General features: G+C 33.5%; 2 protein-coding genes and 1 pseudogene across 3 annotated transcripts; 2 read left to right on the forward strand and 1 right to left on the reverse strand.

Annotated features, from left to right (window-relative positions):
- The first annotated feature begins 158 nt into the window (after positions 1–158).
- On the forward strand, positions 159–2,172 carry LOC104710210 (pentatricopeptide repeat-containing protein At2g02980, chloroplastic). The gene has a single exon (XM_010426772.3). The coding sequence runs from the start codon at positions 262–264 to the stop codon at positions 2,065–2,067; it is 1,806 nt and encodes a 601-aa protein (XP_010425074.1). The 5' UTR covers positions 159–261; the 3' UTR covers positions 2,068–2,172.
- A 1,706-nt stretch (positions 2,173–3,878) lies between these two features.
- Positions 3,879–5,370, forward strand: LOC104710211 (ribonuclease 1). The gene is made up of 4 exons (XM_010426773.3): positions 3,879–4,243; positions 4,346–4,501; positions 4,687–4,885; positions 4,975–5,370. The coding sequence occupies exons 1-4, from the start codon at positions 4,130–4,132 to the stop codon at positions 5,196–5,198; spliced, it is 693 nt and encodes a 230-aa protein (XP_010425075.2). The 5' UTR covers positions 3,879–4,129; the 3' UTR covers positions 5,199–5,370.
- Positions 5,371–15,345: 9,975 nt separating this feature from the next.
- Positions 15,346–16,653, reverse strand: LOC104710214 (transcription termination factor MTEF1, chloroplastic pseudogene; annotated as a pseudogene). Its single transcript, XR_015567163.1, has one exon. The product of XR_015567163.1 is annotated as a transcription termination factor MTEF1, chloroplastic pseudogene (transcript).
- Positions 16,654–16,694: the final 41 nt, after the last annotated feature.

A 16,694-nucleotide genomic window follows, 5' to 3' on the forward strand; every position in this document is an offset into this window, starting at 1 on the left:
TAAATTACAACCCGAAGAATTAAATTATCCCTGGAATAAATAACCAAACTAAACCGAATCGAGATTTTGGATATTCGGTTCGAATTCTGTTATAAAGGCTTAACCGGACGGTAGCACTTAAAATTGGTATTTAATTACGAACCGGGTCGATCAAGTCGGGTTATTTGTTCATTAATTTTGCAATCGGGTCATGATCACGAAACAGGAAGCTTATCGTTATCTTCAAGAAATGTCAGTGAGAAGCTCAAGTTCAGAGCTTTAATGGCGTTATCTTCAGCTTCACTAATATCATCATTCTCCCACACAGAAACTTTCACTAAGCATTACACTGTGAATCCACCAAACCCGATTCTTCTAATTTCAAGATGCAACTCTCTAAGAGAGCTGATGCAAATTCAAGCTTACGCGATCAAATCAGATCTACACGGAGATATCTCATTCGTCAAAAAGCTGATAAATTTCTGCACTGAGTCTCCAACGGAGTCTTCAATGTCATACGCACGCCACCTGTTCGACTTAATGTCTGAACCAGAAATCGTGGTTTTTAATTCAATAACTCGTGGGTATTCTCGCTCCACGACTCCTCTTGAAGCGTTTAATCTCTTTGCTGAGATCTTGGGAGATGGTCTTTTACCTGATAACTACACTTTCCCGTCTCTTCTCAAAGCTTGTGCAGTAGCAAAGGCGTTCGAAGAAGGTAGACAATTGCATTGTGTGTCGATGAAACTGGGGCTTGATGATAATGTGTATGTTTGTCCTACGCTTATCAATATGTACACTGAGTGTGAAGATGTGGATGCTGCTCGTTGCGTCTTTGATCGGATTGTTGAACCGTGCGTTGTTTGTTACAATGCTATGATCACGGGTTACTCGAGAAGAAACAGACCGAACGAGGCTTTATCCTTGTTCCGTGAAATGCAAGGTAAGTACTTGAAGCCGAATGAGATTACTCTTCTTAGTGTTCTGTCTTCTTGTGCTCTGTTGGGATCGTTAGATTTAGGTAAATGGATACATGAGTATGCTAAGAAACACGGGTTTTGTAAGTATGTGAAAGTAAACACAGCTTTGATAGATATGTTTGCGAAATGCGGTAGCTTGGATGATGCCGTGTCTCTGTTTGAAAAGATGAGGTATAAGGATACTCAAGCTTGGTCAGCGATGATTGTAGCTTATGCGAATCATGGGAAAGCTGAGAAATCAATGTTAATGTTTGAGAGAATGAGATCTGAAAATGTTCATCCTGATGAGATCACATTTCTTGGTCTGTTAAACGCTTGTAGCCACACAGGTCTAGTGGAAGAAGGGCGTGAGTATTTCTCCCGGATGGTTCACGAATTTAGGATTGTTCCGAGTATAAAGCATTATGGTTCTATGGTAGATCTTCTTGGTAGAGCTGGAAGGTTAGATGATGCGTATAGATTCATTGATAGGCTCCCAATAAGGCCAACTCCGTTGTTATGGAGGATTCTCCTATCTGCTTGTAGCAGTCATAACAATTTGGAGCTAGCTGAAAAGGTTAGCGAAAGGATCTTTGAGCTAGATGACTCGCACGGTGGTGATTACGTGATCTTATCAAATCTATACGCAAGAAACAAGAAATGGGAATATGTAGATTCTCTAAGAAAGGTGATGAAGGATCGAAAAGCGGTTAAAGTTCCTGGGGTCAGTTCCATTGAGGTTAACAACGTGGTTCATGAGTTTTTCTCAGGGGATGGTGTGAAGTCTGCAACCACAAAGCTTCACAGAGTATTAGATGTAATGGTGAAAGAGCTAAAGCTTGCAGGCTATGTTCCCGATACATCGATGGTGGTTCACGCCGATATGAGTGATGAAGAGAAGGAGATTACACTTAGATATCACAGTGAAAAACTTGCTATAGCGTTTGGATTGTTGAATACTCCTGCAGGGACAACGATTCGGGTTGTAAAGAACCTTAGGGTGTGTAGAGATTGTCACAATGCAGCTAAGTTAATATCTCTTATATTTGGTAGGAGAGTTGTTCTTAGAGATGTTCAAAGGTTTCACCATTTCGAAGATGGTAAATGTTCTTGTGGGGATTTCTGGTAAACGTCATCTTCGTTCGTAGATAAAAACATATGTACAGTAGCTTGTATATTGTTTCTTAATTTATACAATGCTCCCGTCTCTAATATCTTAGAGAAATTACTACAACCGAAATCAAAATCAAAACAGTAACCAACACATAGGCATTAATGCCCTGGTTGCTTTCTTTGGTCTGGCCTTGGGCAAACACATTCTCCGATCCCTGGGATGCTTCAATCACCTTGACAACATTTCTTATATTAAGAGGATCACCACCAAGCGAGCCCAAGGCAAGGTTTGTAACAACGCAAGCATTTACATCCTCCTCAGATGCTGAAATTGTAGGATTGAAACATTGATACATCCACCTAAGCTTAAAATTCACTTGAACATAAGGATGAAGACTCACCAGAGGTAATAGAGGCCCATTCATCTTGAAACATGAAACCAGAAGATTCAAGAACTCTTCTAGTAGCTTTGAGAAACTTTTCTTGAACAGGTTTTTTAAGCAATCTCTTCCCCGCTGTCGCCATTAACCTTACTTGAGTCTCTTTCCACATTCTTTTCGGAATCCTCCCTTTCGCCGTCTCTACCAGCTTCTTCAATGATATACTTGCTCCATCAGGATCATCAGCGTACGTTGATAGACCCGGATGCAACTTTTCATTATAGTAACCCGCTACTCTAAACTCTGAACGGGTTTACCGGACTCAACCTCATACGTATACACGTGGATCCTGCTCACCGTAGTTCCGCCTTCGACCACGACGCTGTAACGAAACAACTGATCTCTCTTATTACAACTAAAAGTTACAAGCTATACAATGGTGGAAGTGATCGAGTTATAATCTTTATCTCTGAATCTCTGACTCGTGGTAATAATATCCCCCGATACAAAAGCTTGGATGACCAAGAGCTTGCGATAGTTTTTTTTTTGGGATAGTTGAGTACTACTCTCCAGCAGGAACGACGATTCTAGACTTTCTAGTTATGAATCTTCTGGTTTGTAGTTGAGATTGTCACAATGCAGCTAAGTTGATTTCATCAAACTTTTATGTTGGAATCGCAGCTAAGTTGATTTCATCAATTTTATTTAGAAATTATTTTTGGAACTAATTAAGGAAGTAAATAAGATACCTATTATTTTTAAAATCTCATCTTCCGTAGTTTATTACACAATTCGTTGACTAAGTGAGATCGACATTGTGATCAATTTAGATCCATCACATCGCCATCATTAATAACAGCAAGAAATAAAACAGTTTAGCTATCATATCGTCTACTTTTAGAACACTTCTTCCATGAGAAGTAAAGAAAACAAACTTTGTCGGCAACGGCTCAGGACCAATAAAATTCAAATTGAGTTCAGACTGAGTTTTTTTTTTAAATAGTTTTTGAAATTTTGCTTAATTAACTTAGTTATAAACTTATAATGTTAGTCAAATAAAAGTAATATTAATAAGCTGTTATCAGCAAATGACAAAATTTTAACTCAAAATTTTGTTTTGTCAACACTTTTTTTTTTTTTGTCGTGACAAAATTTAAAATTATCCATCTTAATTATCATTATCTCTATTGCCTAACTGCAATTTTTTCTTAGATAAAGATCTTAATGAAATTATTATTAATTACTAAGATTAGATAAGTTATAAGTGCAAATAATTGGGCTTCCTTAAATACATAAATTATATATACAAATTATTGGGCCGTTACGAGCATACAAAACAAACCTTCTAACCAGCAAGTGTGAACGTTATGACTTGAGCCACAACTATGTTCACACGTAATCTCATAGTAATATTGTCATTCAAGATTCCAAGAAACAAAAAAAATACAAAATTAAAAGGAAACAAATCTCGTAAATATACATACACTTCACATAGAAAAGGTATATACCATAAATCTCACAGATTCTTTTGATGTATCTGTCTATTTCATTATTACATAAACAAGGAAACTGATATCTCTCTGTTCACATTCCTCTGCTCCTGTTTCCCTTTGTATATATATATATATTCACCCAATAACAATCTCAATCCTATAACTTCAATAACACAATCATCTCTTACAAAAAAAAAAACCAAAGATGAAGATTCTTCTAGCATCATTGTGTGTGATCAGTCTTCTCGTAATCTTGCCTTCTGTCTTCGCTGCTTCGTCTTCCTCTGAAGATTTCGATTTCTTCTACTTCGTCCAACAAGTAATAAAACCCGTCATCTAACAATGTTTATAATGATTGTTCTTAACATTTTTTTTTTGTTCTAATGTTTTTTTTTTTTTGTGTGTGTTTGATTTTAAAAAGTGGCCAGGATCATACTGTGACACACAGAAGAAGTGTTGTTTTCCAACTTCAGGCAAACCAGCTGCTGATTTTGGTATCCATGGTCTCTGGCCTAACTACAAAGATGGCACTTATCCATCTAACTGCGATGACACTAAACCATTCGATAAATCCACGGTAATAAGATTTAACCGGTTTGATTCGGTTTGCTTGCACCTTGCAATATATATGATCGGACTAAGTTATTTATTATGTGTGTTAGTTCGATCTCGGGAAAATGTACCGTCTTCTTGGTTTAAAGATTCACAACTAATGGAAAATTTTGAAACATAACCGGGTTGGTTTAATTTGGTTTGGTACAGATATCAGATCTTATCACCTCAATGAAGAGGAGCTGGCCAACACTGGCTTGTCCGAGCGGTTCAGGTGACGCGTTTTGGGAACACGAATGGGAGAAGCATGGTACTTGCTCAGAATCGGTTATCGATCAACATGAGTATTTCCAAACCGCTCTTAACCTTAAACAGAAAACCGATCTCCTTGGAGCTCTAACCAAAGCCGGTACGTTTTAATTTTTCAATTCTCTTTTTTTTTTATTTTCCACGGTTTGGGTCTCATCGGTCTAATTATTGGTTTTATGTGTGTAATAGGGATTAATCCGGATGGTAATTCGTATTCTTTGGAGAGCATACGAGATTCGATTAAAGAGTCGATTGGTTTCACTCCTTGGGTTGAGTGTAACAGAGATGAATCAGGCAACAGCCAATTGTACCAAGTCTATCTTTGTGTTGACCGGTCTGGTTCCGGTTTAATCGAATGTCCGGTTTTCCCTCATGGCAAATGTGGAGCCGAGATCGAATTCCCTTCTTTTTAATTTTCCAATTTCTAATTCTCACATTCTCTTGAGCCGGAATCGATCTTTTGTTCATGGAGATTGGTTTAGTTTGGTCAAAGAGAAGATAATGGTGTAATAAAAATTTATGGGATGCTATTGGATGATGATGATATTAGTTCAATTTCAAAGTACTAAATTATGTTTCCTTTTATTTATTTTTTCCTTTCTCATTTACATTATGCTTTTTAATATTATCTCCATGCAAATTAAGTGAAAATAGACCAGATTAACACAAAATTGGAAAAATATTGCTAGATTGACATCCTCCTTTAGAGAAAAACTAGATTGACACAATGTTATGTTTAAATTACCAAAAAGCCAACAAAAACTGAAATTGGAAACAAAAAATATAGAATTAAATACTAAATAAAACTAATAATACTCAAACATAACAAAAAAAAAAAAGGACATTCAGTTTCTTATTTCTCCTTCGCTACAACCAAGAACAAAAGAGAACCTTTGAAATTGTTTTATTCATATATGTTTGATACTTTCTAACAATTTCAAACCAGCGAACCTGTTTGGAATGATTATGAACCCCAAAAAGGAAGAAAGCATGATTAAATCCACATTGGAGAGGAAGAAGAAGGAATTTATGGAAAAATAAGATGAACCAAAAAAAGAAAAAAATTTCAGTCGATATAGGGGAGGGGAGGCACGATACAAAAGAGAAAAAAGGGTAAACCCTAGATTCTCGCCATATATGGCAACTGCTACAAAAGTCTGTCACTTAACTTAAACAAAAAATCTGTCACCAAAGGCACTAATAAATTTGTCATTACTCTGTAAAAAATCTGTTATAAAAAATATGTTATCAAACGCGAAATAATAGATTTGTCATTACAGATAACAAATCTGCTGTCACTATATCAACAAAAAACAAAACTATTATCATTGTATTCATATATAATAAATCTGTTATTAAGTAGCAGATTTTTTAGTAAGAAAAAAAAAACTGTCATAACATAAGAAAATCTGCCACAACGTATATTGTGCATGTGGGTCAATATAGCAATTTTAAAAAGACTTTCGAAAATCTGTTATCAAACAACAGATTTTCCCTTCAATCCAAAAGTCAGTCATAACTAAAAAAAAATCTGTTACCACTAGATGTCAAACTAGCAATTATTTTTACGTTTATAAATCTGTCGCAATGTGACAGATTTTTTAAGTGAAAAATAAAACTGTTGCAACAATCATAAAAAATCTGCCACAAAATTCCTAGAAATTTGACTAAAACAATGAAAATCTGTCATGACTTTATAAATAAGTCTGTCGTGTTAAGAAAATCTGCTGTCTATGAAAAATCTGTCGTTATACACTTCAAATAAATCTGCCATATAAAACAAATCTGCCATCAAATTCTGCAAATTAATCTGCCATCTAAAATAAGTCTGCCAAAAAAAACTGCCATCAACAATAAATCTGCCACTTACAAATTAGTCTGCTATTACATATATGGCAGACTTTTATAAAAAAAAAAAAAAAAAAAAAAAACGAAATTGCAGGAATTTTTTACAAAGGGTAATATTGACTTTTGTTTTTTTCCTAACAAAGCAAAAAAGGGTATTTTTGGTATGAAACTAACCCAACTGACCCTCAAATTTTAGGAGCTAATCTAGCAATTAACTGTTCAATTTGGGTCAAACTAGTAATTCTCCCGCAAATTAATTTATTTATAAACCAGAGATAATAATTGAGAAATTTACGGAATATATCTCTCCCAAAATCTGCATGACTGCAAGTCTGCAACAGATTTGATTATATAAAGTTGATGAATCTTCAAAACAAAAATTAAAATTAATAGTACTTCTTTTTCGGGTAAAACAAAAAAAAACAATATTCCATCTGTCCCTCAAAGATTGATGTTTGACGGATTTCACACAAATTAAGAAATACTCTCTCTCTATCTCACATAGATTGATGTTTTAGAGAATTTTCTTTGTCCCTCAAAGATTGATTTTCTACAATTTTGAATTAATTAAATTTAATATTTTGTAAATTTCAATAAGTAATCATTGAAAATATTTAAATTTTTGAATTGTTATTGGTCTAAAATTAAATAATATATTTTTAGTGAGATAAAATAATATAGTTAAAATCAGTAATCATTATTTTCTTAAAATGTGTAAAAAATACTAAACATCAAACTATGAGGGACCGAGAGAGTAATGATTATTAATTTTAAATACAATATTCCTACTAAAAAGTATTATATATTTATAAAACCAATAACTATTGAATTTTCTTAGTGATCACTTTTTGAAGTTTACAAAAGTTTAATACTCCCTCTGTCCCTAATAGTTTGATATTTAGGATTTTTCACACATATTAAGACAATGAGTATATATGATTAATTTATTATTTACTTTTTCTTTATGATTTATTTCTTTTTATTTTTGGTTATATCATGATGATTTATTTTTATGACATTTTCTTTTCTTTTTCTACTTTTCCACCTTTAGTATTAAAAATATTTAGAATATCAATTTGAGAGACAAGAAAAAATCTCTAAAACATCAATTTATCAGAGACAGATGGAGTATTAATTAACTAAAAGTGGTAAAACATCAATATTTGTTGGACAAAAAAAATCACATAACATCGATCTTTGAGAAACAAAAGGAGTATTTAGATAAAACAAAAAAAAACTTCGATCTCTTAATAAAATCGTTGTTTTTGTTTTTTAGGTTTTGTGAGTTGCACATGTCGCCGGATTTGTACGATGAGCGTTTTCTTCGTTATACCCCCGCTACGAATAAAACCAGACCTCGACGTATAACGTTGTTCGTGCCACCACCAACATCGAACATGCCTACAATGACCGGTGACGACGACCGTTCTTCTGATATTGGATTTCACTCCGCTACGAATAGAAAAAGTTCTTCTACAACTATAACGCAAGTTCCCAGCTCCGCAGATCACACAGATCAAACGTACGTAGCGTACCATCGTCGATATTGAACATGCGGACATCGAGTTTGACTACACGAACGACGATCATCAATGTATCAACGGTCGTGGAGAAAGGAGAGTGTGTGAAATGTTTGGAGGAATGGGGCAAAGGTGACATGGGGACGAAGGAGTTACCATGTAAACACAGGTATGAGGTATACACTCTACGTACGTGTGTGGACAAGTGGTTGAGGATTCACGCCACATGTCCTCAGTGTGGATACGAGATGCCTCTTGAAAGTGATGAGGTTAGAGCAACGGTGGTGAGGTTAGCGTTTCGTTGAGGATAGTGATGATGATAAGGTTCTAGTGCGTGATTATGATACTTGTAACTCATACCGTCATACGACTGACAGATAGCACGAGATTTTTTTAATAACTTTTTTAACTGGCTTATGTTTTGTTAAGAGCATGATTAGCTTCTATCGTGAATTAATCCGTCTGTGATCATTGCCGTATCCCCCTTCCAGTCAAACCAGCTTTATATTATTGTCATTTATTTTCGGTTTTCCATTAGGTTTAATGTACTCGTATAGATCGAGGTTAAAAAAATTATGTTTGAGTCAACTCACAGTAAACAAATCCTAATAACTTTGAAGTTATATATAGTTGTAGAAAAACCACAACTATATTAGAAACACAACCTATGCGAACCATACTAGTACATTAACACGAATGGGAGAAGCAACATGAGTATTTTTCCAAACCGCTCTTAACCGAAAACCAATCTCCTTCGTGCTCTAACCAAAGCCGGTACGTTTTAATTTTAGTCTCTTTTTAATTTCCGGTTCAGATCTCATTGGTCTAATTATTGGTTTTATATATATATATCTTATGTATTATTTAGATTCAATAAAAGAGTCAATTTGGTTTCACTCCTTGGGTTGAGTGTCCCAAGTCTATCTTTGGAAAACGTCCGGTTTAATTGAATGTCCGGTTTCCGCTATGGAAAACGTGGAGCCAAGATTAAATTCATTTCACTATCAATTAAACCGGAATCGATCTTTTTTTATTCATGAAGATTTTTTTTTGTCTACTTTGTTCATGGAGATTGGTCTGGTCGAAGAGAAGATATGACGTAATAAAAATTTGTGGGAACTCGATGATAATTTAGTTCAATTTTCAATTATGTTTTATGTTTACTTAAAAAAATACATATTGAAAAATTTACCAAAAAAAGTCAGCGAATATACAAAACACAGATTGATATGAGAAAGTTAATCGAATATTCAAAACAAAATTAAAACATTAACAAAGTGTATCTCAAAAGTCGAATCAACACTTACAAACCATAAACCATAAAAATGATTTAAAAACACTTAAACAAGAGTTGGCAAAATCCAATATATTAGATTTCGTTCTCTATAATAAACCAGAGACGATATGGAGACAATATGAATATTTCACAAGAATGTTGGGTATATAATTATATATTCTATATGTAAAAGCATGCAATATATATATATATATATCCTACTATATTAATTGGGAAGTACAAATTTGAAACTAACTTTAAATGTGTAAAAAATTACATTCAATTGCCATTAGAAAAACTTAATTAAGATTAATAAATTAATGTAATAAATATAATTAATTAAAAACGAAAATCAGGGACAAATTAAATAATATATATTGTAGAAAAGTAAAAAAAAAATCTATTAGAATCAAAACTAATCCGTATTTAAAAAAAAATTAACAGCTAAGATTTTAAAAATCTAATCAAATAAAATCTACAACTACAAATTTTATCATACTATATTAATTAGAAAGTACAAATATGAAACTAACCTTAAAATGTGTAAAAATTACATTCAATTTCCATTTAAAAAACTGAATTAAGATAAATTAATTAATTAAATAAATAAAATTAATTAAAAATGGAAACCGGGGACACATCAAATAAAATAAATTGTTCAATAGTAAAAAAAATCTATTAGAATCAAAACTAATTCGTACTTAAAAAAAATTAACAGGTAGGATTTTAAAAACCAAATCAAATAAAATATAAAGCTATAAATTTTATCAAAAAAAATTTCCACCACATGTTAAAATTATTACAGACAAAAAAAGAAAGTCACAGAAAAAAATTTATACCATATGTTAGTAAAGATTGTGTTTAGTTGACAAAGCTTTGAACAATTTTAGTCATTACATGCAAATGTTTCAATAAATATTTTTAAAATACAAAAATTATAATATAAGTAAACCAAAATTTTATTTACAAACTATTATAAATAACATAATAATAAAATAAATTATTATAAATTTTAATCAAAAAATGTTCAGCCCGCGGTTTTCCGCGGGTTAGTATCTAGTTCTATATGTAAAAATAAAGAAATTGTATTGTGTATAAATATTTTTATTTTAGTAAAAATTGAGGTATTTATACACAATATAATTTCTATATGGTATTGGGAAAAACCTTAGTTTGTTGGGGATATATTGTATCGAAATGCTTGAGGCTGACTATGTTGAATAATATGCATATGAATGTGGAGAGGTATCTAAGTGAGAATTTGACTATTCAATTGAAGATTTTGAAGATCTAGTAGCAAAAACGTGAGAGAATAAATCACTTTTTCGCTAAATTGTACCACATATCGAAAAAATGTATTCTTTGATGAAAAATTACAAGAACCACCAAGATATTCAAATCGACATAGATACATATCAATAGTATGTAAACATTACAGACGGATTTGATTGGCTCATGACATGCAAAGAAGATTAGCTTAATATACAACTTTAAATTTTTTTGATGTGTTAAGTATGTGCAAATTAAATTGTTATACCACACATTTCCGTCCCCACACATATGTGAATCAGTAAATATTATAATAATAATATAGTAGGTGTACCGGGGGATAATTTTTAATTTTATTATAATTTTAATACATAATAAAGTGTTACTTTAAGCGATATAAGCTCTGATTGGTAACATGAGTTACTATTGAGTTAAGACTTTATTCATAGATAATTCAAAAATGTTACCAATCATGAATAATTTTTTTTTTTTGAAGTTGAAGTTGAATTACAATGTGTTATAGTTGATGTACAACTTTGAGTTATGCCCTTTGTAAAATTGTTAATTCAACAGATTATTCAACATCATGCAAAATTTCATGCATTAGAGTTGAGTTAGAAATTTTTTTTTTATTTTTCTTTATATTTTTAGTTACTTCCCATGATTTGTTTTTTTCTTTATTTTTTTTTTTTGTTTTCATTTTTAATAATGCTACACTCGTAGCATTAACCAATCTGGTCAACGGTTTTCATTTTTTTTTAAAGTTATATTTGACTATTTCAAACAAAACTGAAATATATAAAAAATATATATATATATATATATATATATATATATATTTGTTAAAACATATATGGGTGCCTAAAACTATTACCAAATATACATGTTAACTATTTTTATTTTAAAAGTAACATTTTATTTATTAATAAATTTATAAATATCATTATTAAGAAAAATTTATATTTAATTTAGTTTTATAATATATACTGCAATTGATACATCACAAATGTTACCAGTCAGTTGTTTTTTAAAAATGTTAATATTTTTACAGCAAATTTACTACATCAAACTGTCATTTTTACCACATAATTTTTACTGCAACTTACATCAAATTATAACTCAATTATAATATATATTTTTTTAATGTACTGGTATATTTTGTAGTTCATATATTTCATTTATTCCAATGTATAAGATCTTTAGGTTTTTTCTGTTCTATTTTTAAGATTTTTTAAAAGTTTCTATGCACTTTTCTATTAAATTAATAATTTTGACTGCTTAAATTTTACAGTTTTTTTCTATTGGTTGAATTTGGTTAAATGAAACAATATTTCTTGTTTCTTAATCTTTGTACTTTTAGTCCAAAAAATTTATACATAATGGAACAGAGTGAGTAATAGATATGGATATAATTATATAGAAAAATGATTTGTCACCTACTTATTCAACCGAAAGACATATCTGTATTTTTCTTTTCACAATACTTGTTTTTCTGTATTCAATCGAAAGACATACAATAAGCCAAAAGAGAAGCAAGAAGAATATTACCCAAATAAATTTGTAGAAAAGTAGAAAACTATTACCAGGAATCAAAACTAAGATTTGTTGTTATTGTTGTTGTTGTCAAGTAATCAAAACTAAGATTTACCAACTAAACCAATTGAAAAATGTCTTTAGTTTCTACCGCGTGTCTTATTATGATGGACTCACCAAGAATCTCGACAATGCTTCCTTCAAAACTACAGAGGGTTTGGAGTTTGGACTAATACAGTCCACTTCTTGAGTGTAGCAAAAGGGAAAGCCAGTAAGAACATGGAGATGATAGACTTTGAAAACTGGATGGGGTAACAACATCAACATGTGCCAGAGGTACAGTCACTGCCTCGAGCAGGGCAATTCAGATGGCCAACACCTGCTACTTCCTGAACTTAGGTACATAAGTCTCATCCGTTTTAACACTTTGTACCGTATCTCATCGTAGTTATTACTACTGTATTTCAAGGATAAGAGGAAGCTTACTTCCCACCTACTCATCTCAACGATACGTTCCGGATCTGTTGGAAATGAATCAGTATTTGAGGCTCGTATTCTCTTCTCGTTCACCCAAACTTTGAGTTATTGGTTTCCAAGCTAGTCGGTTCAAAATTATGGCTTTAAGGTTAAAGTTTTCCCTTACTAGCCTTAACCAACCTGGATATACCGCTCCATCACCTCCCGTTCAGCCTGAAGAAACCACTATTGCCATCGGGTACGGTTACTTTCATGTGTTTCTCTGCTTCTATCTTCTCTGAATTTATTTGAGGCTTAGTTATATTTGTTTCTGACTTATGCATATGTGCGTTGCAGTGGAGGATGGACAATCTCAGGTTTGGATTTGCATGATCCTCGTCTCCTAGCCATCGCAGAAGCTGAGCGTCGGTATTTAGAGTCTGAATATGTGGACTATATATACAGATTCAAATGCCACTGGAGCTGCGTTTAGTCGTTCAGCTGCTCTAATAGTAAGCCGTTAAGCTCTTTTTGTGAAGTTTCTAACAAGTGTAACAACAACCCCTCGCTTATGATAACCTCAAACACAAACTTTATCTTTTGCAGTTGATGGCTCTTCTTCTCTTACGACATGCATTGACCATAACAGACGATGCTGCTGGAGAAGAAGACAACCCATCTTCTATACTATTTGTAAGCGACGGTAATCTATATATGTTCTTAATTACACATGACGTGCTCTACCAAAACATTTCCCCATCATTATCTTTGGAACAAAACTATTACAAGCTCACGTGAATAAACTTATAAACAGCTATCCTCATAGACGTGTGTTACACATCACAATTATCTAACAAAACATTTCTCCAACCTAATCTTTGTGCACTGCTAAATCCATTTTGTGGTGTGAATACCATAGGGCATTGTCAAGTTTGTAATATATATGGCCATGCTTTTTGGACGTTATGTACTTTTTAACAATGTCACATTTTTCAACAATGTTATGTAATACAAAATAAAAAAATCTTTTAAGAAAAAACCATCAAATAGAATTTAAAAAAAAAAACTTGTTCTATTAATTATGGATCAACTCATTAGTTGTCAATAACGATGACTAGGTTACATAAGCTAGAAAGCTGAAATTATAAGAGTAGATAATGTATTGTAAGAAAGAAAATAATAGGAAGCAACAGGGTAAAGGAAGGTTTTGAGAAGCAAAGCCGATGGCTATGTCACCACCAATATAGGCAAGAAAGAGAAGGAGAAGAGCATGTCCAATGTCCATAGTGCAATAGAGTTGATAGATTGAGGTTCCTCCGGCGAGCAACGAAAAGGTTGAAACAAAAACATTCTTCGTAGGGTAATTGTAGGGAAGGCAAACCATGAATGGTAATATGAGAAAAGAAACTACAAATCTGAGGTTTTTCAAAACCGGAGTTGTTGGGGTCTCATATTTGACGAAGAAGAAGCAATTGAGTAGCATCACGAGGAAAAAGATTGTGACACCAAGTCGGATTGGAGAGAAGACAACTTCAATATCTGGTTTCAACAAGCCAAAGCAAGAGAAAATTGTCAACGCGTACCAAATCCCACGAGTGAATACCCGAAAACCCATCAGTCTCTCATTCTCTAATGATTCCCACAGACTCGTCATGTAACACAATTTAGCGTTTTCCATTATTTAACTTTTTGGTTGTTTTTCGATATTTATTCAGATAGATGTGATCTGTGAGCTTCTTTATTTATATAGCTAGGGGAATGGGTGAAATCAAAAATATTAGCTAGGAGAAAAAAGAGCCTCAAAGGATGCGTCAGTCAACAAGGTTAGTTCTTGAAATCTAGTTGTTACGCCCAAATCCAGGGAGCAGGGGATAGGCACATATCGAATATCTTAGATTATTGATAATATTATATATGCATGATCCGCTCTGTTCCATAATTAAGAATCGGCATATTTTTTTTTCATCTTGGTAAATATTATAATCAGATAATTACTGAGGGTTTTGGATTCACTGCATACAATCCACTTAATACCAAAAGTGAAAGCCAGTGAGAACGCAAGAGGAGATGACGGTCTTTAAAAACTGAATGGGTAAACAACTAAACAACATCAAGATGTGCCAGAGTTAAAACCAGTGCTTGGGCAAGACTATTCATCGTTTTTTACACTTTACGGGCTTTACCGCACATGTTTATCCCTAACTTAATTCCCACCCTACTCAACTCAACGATACGGTCAGGATCTATTGTAAATGAATCAGTATTTGAGGACCGTATTCTCTTCCCGTTAACCCCAACTTTGAGAAATTGGTTTCCAAGCTATATGGTTCAAAAAATTATGGCTTTTCGGTTTGAGTCAACTCTAACAAATCCTAGCAATTTAGGAGAAAATCTGAAAGCTACAAAGAACACCACAAAATATTCTTCAATCATGAAGCAAGCGAGAAGCACAAAACCTATTCGAATCAATGAATACTCAATTCTTGTGAATTAGTATACAGTAAAATAAGAAAAACTAAACGATCCTCATATACACTGATCATAATTTGAATGGATAAACGCAAAAGTTTACTGATTCACTGATCTAGGAAAATGTGATCATCTACTCAAACCAATGACTTGGTAGCAAATCATCAATATTTGCAGTCAATTAGCCTCTTTCTGATGTAAACCTCAAAGCAACTTTCTCCATCAACTAGGTTCTTAATTACACCTTACATAATCTGACAAAACATAATCTTGAAACTAAAACTACATACAAGCTCATGTGAAGTGCCTTGGCGTGTCTCAAGCCCAAAACTTAATCTCAGTAAACAGAACAATGAACAATATCAAAAAGCTTAATCTACAGAAGGAAACAAAGAAAAAAGAAAGCTGCCTTACATCGTTGTTCTTCTATCATCATCTTCTTTCAAAAGACCTAAGACGAAGCTCTAAAAGCCAATTATTAAACTGACCATCACTAACCTTCAACATCTCAGACAAAGGCATAAAAATCCCATGTTCCTTAAGCAACCTATGCCTTGGCTTTATCTTCCTCTCCAAGCTAAACGAAAAATACTGAGGGAAACGTTTCAGCTCCTTGACATCACCACGCATCTCCTCCATAAAAAACTCAACTTTAGGAGCTAAATTGTTATCCACACTATACGTCAACAACGCCGGAGATCTCACAACCATCTTCGCTACCTCTTCTCTTGTAAACCCTAACCCTTCTTCAAGATACTCAATTTTAGGGATTAGGGTTCGTTCCACACTCGATACAAGCAACACAGTGTTCCGCGACGTAATCGTGTCTCGTCCCACGAATCCTAGGGTTTTGAGAAACGACAACGCGGGACGAAGCTGGTGATCTACTGATGAAATTAGCAATCGAGGACAACGAGAGATCGATTTGGGTATGTCTTGCTCTGAAATCGAGATCTCGTCGGTTAAGAAGCGAAGCACCGGTATAATCTCAGATTCGGGATCAGAAGTTAACAAATCTGGGAACATATCGAGAATCCGACCAACGGCGGGTCTTGAGAGTCCGGTTGAAGAGAGAAGATTCTCGACGGAGACGACGGAGGAGATTGAAGCAGAACGGAGAGATGGGTTCACTCGGAGAGCTTTGTGAGGATCTACGTTAAGGTCTTGAAGGTAAATAAGCTTCTCTCTGAATAAAATCCCTGTATCTGAAGTTTCACCGGCGAAACATCTAACCCTGAAACACGGCGGTGGCAAAAGACAGCACCTTGCTGCAATCATCATCGTCGCGGCGAGAGAGAACCGAAAAAAAAAAAAAGTTTCAATCTTTTTTTCACTTCTCAAGTGTGGATAAAACATAACAATGGAGGAAGGGTAAAAGTGTAATTTCAAGCTGTAACGGTCAGATAATAACGATGAAACGACGTAGTTGTTTCTGCTTCGTCTTCTTCTTTCTTTCCAATGGGTGGGGGGATCCCTATTCTCAAGCGGCTTTATCATAAGACCGGTTTTTGCGCAGGGTCTCGTGTTAACCGCAATCG

Source organism: Camelina sativa, chromosome 9 (assembly GCF_030686135.1).
Source record: "Camelina sativa cultivar CO46 ecotype springtype chromosome 9, ASM3068613v1".
NCBI lineage: Eukaryota > Viridiplantae > Streptophyta > Magnoliopsida > Brassicales > Brassicaceae > Camelina > Camelina sativa.